The following is a 5,944-nucleotide window of genomic DNA, read 5'->3' on the forward strand; positions in this document are numbered from 1 at the left end:
TCTGTTTTTGTTAATTTGTCTATTAATTTCCATTTAAAATACTTCGTGTAACTTCATTGGAAATATTTATGCGACATGTAAGTATGTTACAAACACAAAGATAAGTAACGGATCAAGGTTCAACAAGCGTTTTGACATCCTCCTTATTGTCTCGGTTTCTCTGGTTGTTTTAATGCGAACAGTTCAAAAGATTTTCAGAGGTCGCTGTATTCGTCGACCTTTCTTTGACTTTGTTGAGTCAAAGCGTCACGACGATAGGAGATACTTGAAAGTGATCGGGAGTTTTGCCAGTAGCTGCAACGCTAAACGAAGTGGATTAAAATCGGGAAGCGATAATAACACGTTTCCTGTTATACGTAATACTGTATCAAGTTCACATATTCAAACATATTCAAAATTCAGAGGCATGGCGTTAAACAAGCTCAGCATCGATAAAGTGGATCTTACGGATAAACGCGTTATCATACGGTATAACTCTCTTTACCTAGAAAATGATTATTACGTAAAATGCGTAACTTTACCAAGTAAAATATCAAAGTTTTAGGTTAAATAATTTAAATAATAAATTTAACCTTATGGTACTCGTGTGAACATTAACTTCATTATACTTCGCTATAGGGTAGATTTCAATGTACCTTTGAAGGATGGTAAAATCACCAATAACCAGAGAATCGTTGCTGCTTTGGATACAATCAAATATGCTCTTGAAAAGAAAGCAAAATCTGTTGTTTTAATGTCACACTTGGGACGTCCAGATGGTAAACGAGATATGAAATACTCTCTTAAACCTGTTGCGGAAGAACTAAAGTCCTTACTTGGAAAGGAGATTCTATTCTTGAACGACTGTGTCGGATCTGAGATTGAAACCGCGTGTGCCAATCCAGTGCCTGGAACTATTATCTTGCTTGAAAACTTAAGATTTCACGTAGAAGAAGAAGGTAAAGGAGTAGGAGCGGATGGAACCAAAGTAAGCAAATTACATGCTATCGTTTACATGCTATATAATAGACTTGACTAGGTAAAACCAACAAACTGTTTCTGTTTTTTATTTTCCTTTCTTTTTTCTTTCTCTCTCCGTTTAGGTAAAAGCAGAGAAGGGAAAAGTAGAAGAATTTAGGAAATCATTGAGAAAATTAGGAGACATTTATATTAACGATGCCTTTGGTACAGCCCATCGAGCTCACAGCTCTATGCTTGGTGAAGGATATGAAACAAGAGCAAGTGGTTTTCTTTTGAAAAAAGAATTGGAATATTTTGCCAAAGCGCTGGATAATCCTGAAAGACCATTCTTGGCTATACTAGGTGGTGCCAAAGTTGCAGATAAAATACAGTTGATTAATAATTTGCTGGATAAAGTTAATGAGATGATCATAGCTGGTGGAATGGCTTACACTTTTCTAAAGATATCGAAAAACATGAAGGTAAATACAGCATGGTAAACTGTTGTTTGAAATATCTAAATTAGAAGTATAATGTTCGTGTTCCAGATTGGTAATTCGTTATTTGACGAAGAGGGTGCAAAAATCGTTAATGAATTATTATCTAAAGCTGAGAAGAATAAAGTTCAAATACATCTGCCCGTTGATTTCGTTATCGCGGACAAATTCGCAGAAAATGCAGCTGTTTCTGTTGCGGATGTAGAAAATGGTATACCTGATGGTTGGATGGGACTTGACAATGGACCAAGATCAAGCACCTTATTTAGTGGTAAAGTATTCATTTATTCTCAGTCATCGACATGTATCTGAGATTTTCAGATAAATTAATATCGTAAAAATATTTGTTTATAACTTTATTCAATTTAATGCACAGAACCTATTAAAAGAGCAAAAACAATCGTATGGAATGGCCCGGCAGGTGTCTTTGAATTTGAAAATTTTAGTAAAGGTACAAAGAGCTTAATGGACAATGTTGTAGAGACAACGTCACGAGGTACTATTACCATAATCGGTGGCGGTGATACAGCCACTTGCGCTGCTAAATGGAAAACAGAAGATAAAGTAAGCCATGTGAGCACCGGTGGTGGCGCAAGTTTAGAACTTCTTGAAGGAAAGATTTTACCGGGAGTTGCAGCCCTTTCTCCGTTATAATCTCTGCTCGATGTCATTTACATCTTTAGATTTTGGCTAGCATCTTTATTTAAAAGATGTTAATTTTCTTTAATTACCAAACTAGCATCATAGTATAATGAAATAAAATAAAAATAGGATATTTATCGTTGTGTATAAATTACCTTAGTAATCTATACCGTATCGGTATAATTTATGTTTGGAAAATTCCTTCTGCTTTCACATATGAGATACATCTGCATTCGTGAATATAAAAAAACATGAATTGTATTTATAATCGTATAAAAACAATTAGATATATACTAGATGTAACGTTTCAATATCATTGTTGAAATTGTTAAATTCTGCATGCTATTATTTCCTCGTGTGACGATTTTTCTATCAAAAACGACATACGATGTTCAACATGAATGCCGCAATCTCTGATATCATATAACTTGCTTGCGAGATAAAATAATAGCATAGCATACAAACATGAATAATCGTACAAAAAATGTATGTACTGTATGTAACGATGGAAGTGCAAAAATGGACAAATATGGATAAATAAATTAATAAAAGAAATGTTATGCAATTATCATGGTTTTTGTGTATTGTTGAAGTTCCACTGAAAATAATCAAGTTTCACTCTTTACAAATGTAATGGTGTTCTATTATTTTCAAGCGTATACAAAAAATATCTAATGTTTGCAGCAATACATATTCATACATACGTACGCATGTATATACTCACATACAAGGAACATTACTATTTACAAACATGATGTACTGATAAATATCATTATTGAGAATAATAAATTACGTTAAATAGTCTTCCATATATCGCTTATAGCAGATATGTATATTGTAATACATGTATATTATATGCTATATATGTATATTACAACACATCTAAAAGATCCATAGATTGAACATCCCAGTTCATTATTTACCTCGATATTTTATTTTAAACAACAACCTCTTGTATTATTATAAGCGCAGAGGTCGAAGAATAATTATTAGGATGGATTTACATTAAGCAACAATTCTGCGGTGTTTCCATGCTGCGTAGTAACGCTGGAATCACAGGATCGCCCTCAGTATCAGTTTGAAAAGGCATTGTCTGTTCTCCTATTAATTCTTCAGGTAATTGACCGCAAGCTTGTACTTCTTGCATAAATGATATTATTGTTTCAAAACGTTTCTTTTTCACTTCTTCCGTATCACCATCTTTCTCTTTATCGAGTTCCATACATACCTAAAATAAAAGGACATTTTTATATACTTTATATTAGGATTGACATAACTTGTTATCCTATGTGGAAATAATTGTTGTTCGAGTGAAAATGGCTTTTGTTTATAATTGTTCCTATTGGATAATCACCTGCTGCATTAATTCAAACTGTTTTCTAAACCTCTGAAGGTCACTCGATGATATCACTGTCTTCTTCTCTTCTAACCATTCAGGATACTTATCTACTAATTCTTTTAGCGACGGATACAAAATTTCTTTTGACAATAAATGCTGTAGCATTCCTTGCATGAATGGTGGAATGGCACCTGGCCCATCTTCCAAGGATGCTAATCCAAACATTTCAGATAAATCAGCCTCGCTCTACAATGTTTTCACGAAAAAAGACATGTTTCAGGATACAAAGAATTAAATAAAAGAAAGACCCTCATGATTTCTGAAACAATTACCTGTAAGTTTTCGGACGTTGTAGACAAGTCGTTTAATGCTTGTGCAATGGCAGTTTGAAAGTCTCTACTCATACTATCTTTATCAAAGGTTTCTTCGTTGTTTATCGCACTAGCAACTGTCTGTGCCATCCTTTGAGAAGAAACTCCTAATTCGCTATCTGTTTCTAATGGGAAAATTTGTTAATAATATCTTTTTTGTGTTTTTCATAAACAATTACCATTTTGAATAAAATTTCGTAGGCTTTCTACAAATTGTTCTGCTGCTTGTTTAACAAAATCTGTAGTCCAAGCATCTTCCGATATATCAGTTGTGTTCTTATCTGTTGTGGATTCTAAAGTATCTGCTTTACACTTATCCTCTTTATCTGATACTTGTTCTTTGTTGAAGTCCTTCAAAGCACCTGAGTCAATGGTTATACAACTGTCAATCTTATCAAAGTTTAGTGTAAAAGAAACAAATATTGCTAGGTATTCTAATTGGTCTTTTTCTTTTAATTACGTAATAAAAGAATCGGCATATTACTATTTATTGTTATAAAACAATATAAATATTTCTTTCCTGTTCCTCTTTCTTCCTTTACTTTAACTAAATTATACTTTTCCAAACAAAGTTGTAAGAAAAGTATGCAATAAACGTATTAAATAGAAAGAGAGAGATAAAAGTAGATATTCATACAGTTTGAGGTTAGGATTTTTAAATTATGTTTATTATAAATTCATCAGAATGTTATAATTACTCACTGTCTAATAAATCGTTTAATTCTTGATCTTCCGTTTGGTTCGTTGAGTTTTCGTCAGCCATAGCTATCGTTTTGTAATTTTGTCGTTAAACCTTAAATCACTATGCGAAAATATGAAACTTATAATATATGTAACAAAACGTTATAGCTTTATCATCGTTTACATATATCAGCATACGTATGCATGTGGACAAAACATGAATGAATGAATTCTCTGATTTCTGATACCAGTTAATATTAATCGAGAATCGATTGTAATTTTAAAACAACGACATATTCTTTTGATCCTGTTACGTTTTTTCTTGGGTTTAAAAAAAAAAAAAAAAAAAAAAGAAAAAGTACATGGGTTGGTGTCTGTTCGCAGGAATGCGCGGGAATTCAAAAAGACTTTGATGTTTCTAAACGATCGTTTATTCTAATTTGTATTTTTCGATTGCAACAGAAAGAAGTTCACGTTCAAGAATCAAAACTGGATTAGATTAAAAAACTCCCTTTCTTAGCTTTCTATCTTCGACACCTATCTTTTCTTTTCTGGTGCAGGGTCACCTGTTCTGGTGTTTCTGGCCCGATGATTCAATGGGCCTCATCTTTTTGAATAAATGGAGTGGGAGCGTTGTGTTCCGTGGAGAAAAGTGTCTACGTGTGCGGCGATGAGGAGGAAGGCGAGAAGGAAATGGCGCAAGACGGAAAGACAACAAAATTTCTAAGGAAGTGAAAGACATGGGTCGAGGATAAAACATTGTTAATTTATGCGGCCCGTAATAAATATTCTAAAGATGCCCCTCAAGACGCTCAGATCCATTATTCATACATGCGTGCGCAGTCTATTCCATCGACCACCAAGGGATGAACGGAATGTCCTTCTGTCATTGGTTGCTCTAACAGATCATTATTCTGAAAGTTGCCGAACGCAAATCAAGTTACCAAGTTAGCATACATATATACTAGTATATACGTATGCATATGTACCATTGTCTTATGTACAGGTTCTGAAACAGGTTCTGTGGCGGAGAATGTCACGATTATACGACGACCTGTGTTTTTCCTATCCGCTACCAGCGGCGTTGCTGTAGAGTAATAATAATAATAATAATAAAAATAAAAAGAAAAAAAAGGAAAAGGGGGATACAAGATCATAATTTTATGTCCCCTAAAGCGAAGTTTAACCATAAATATGTTTATGCATAATAAATGTTTATGCATAAATAACGTATATCTACTTATAAAGCGTTACAAAAGTTATAAAATGTTCACTTGATTACTTGCATCACGTGTTACTTTGTTGAAATTGTTTTAGCTACTCGACATCAGCGTCCTGTGTGTAGTGGATAATTCAAGAAACTTTCTGTCCTCAATTTTGGAACTACCCCCTCCACAGGAGTTTCCGGATTTGTGTATACGATCGTAGTCTTAAGCAAAAGATTTTAACTTTGAAAAGAAAATGAATATAAGACG

General features: G+C 33.6%; 2 protein-coding genes across 3 annotated transcripts; one reads left to right on the forward strand and one right to left on the reverse strand.

The window, feature by feature from the left end:
- Window positions 1-214: 214 nt before the first annotated feature.
- Window positions 215-2,646, forward strand: Pgk (phosphoglycerate kinase). The gene is made up of 5 exons (XM_072018893.1): window positions 215-468; window positions 619-967; window positions 1,083-1,421; window positions 1,488-1,707; window positions 1,813-2,646. Exons 1-5 carry the CDS (start codon window positions 407-409, stop codon window positions 2,088-2,090), a joined length of 1,248 nt encoding a protein of 415 aa, XP_071874994.1. The 5' UTR covers window positions 215-406; the 3' UTR covers window positions 2,091-2,646.
- On the reverse strand, window positions 2,636-4,803 carry Pex19 (peroxisomal biogenesis factor 19). Of its 2 annotated transcripts, none has more exons than XM_072018903.1 (5): window positions 4,491-4,803; window positions 3,968-4,150; window positions 3,750-3,913; window positions 3,433-3,663; window positions 2,636-3,306 (listed from the first exon to the last, which is right to left on the reverse strand). In XM_072018903.1, exons 1-5 carry the CDS (start codon window positions 4,549-4,551, stop codon window positions 3,079-3,081), a joined length of 867 nt encoding a protein of 288 aa, XP_071875004.1. In that variant the 5' UTR covers window positions 4,552-4,803; the 3' UTR covers window positions 2,636-3,078. The 2 variants fall into 2 exon arrangements, with proteins under 2 accessions (XP_071875004.1, XP_071875005.1); XM_072018904.1 differs by having other exon boundaries at window positions 3,750-3,907; window positions 4,491-4,801.
- Window positions 4,804-5,944: the final 1,141 nt, after the last annotated feature.

This window comes from Bombus fervidus, chromosome 16, assembly GCF_041682495.2.
Source record: "Bombus fervidus isolate BK054 chromosome 16, iyBomFerv1, whole genome shotgun sequence".
Lineage (NCBI taxonomy): Eukaryota > Metazoa > Arthropoda > Insecta > Hymenoptera > Apidae > Bombus > Bombus fervidus.

Excerpts from the sequence above, each read along its gene's own strand:
- Pex19 (XM_072018903.1), bottom strand. The coding sequence starts at position 4,551 with ATGGCTGACGAAAACTCAACGAACCAAACGGAAGATCAAGAATTAAAC. Across the intron at positions 3,914-3,967 it reads ACGAAATTTTATTCAAAATG|AAACAGATAGCGAATTAGGA; the intron begins GTAATTGTTTAT and ends TTTTCCCATTAG. Across the intron at positions 3,664-3,749 it reads CAACGTCCGAAAACTTACAG|AGCGAGGCTGATTTATCTGA; the intron begins GTAATTGTTTCA and ends AAAACATTGTAG.
- Pgk (XM_072018893.1), top strand. The coding sequence starts at position 407 with ATGGCGTTAAACAAGCTCAGCATCGATAAAGTGGATCTTACGGATAAA. Across the intron at positions 469-618 it reads GATAAACGCGTTATCATACG|GGTAGATTTCAATGTACCTT; the intron begins GTATAACTCTCT and ends ACTTCGCTATAG. Across the intron at positions 968-1,082 it reads TAGGAGCGGATGGAACCAAA|GTAAAAGCAGAGAAGGGAAA; the intron begins GTAAGCAAATTA and ends CTCTCCGTTTAG.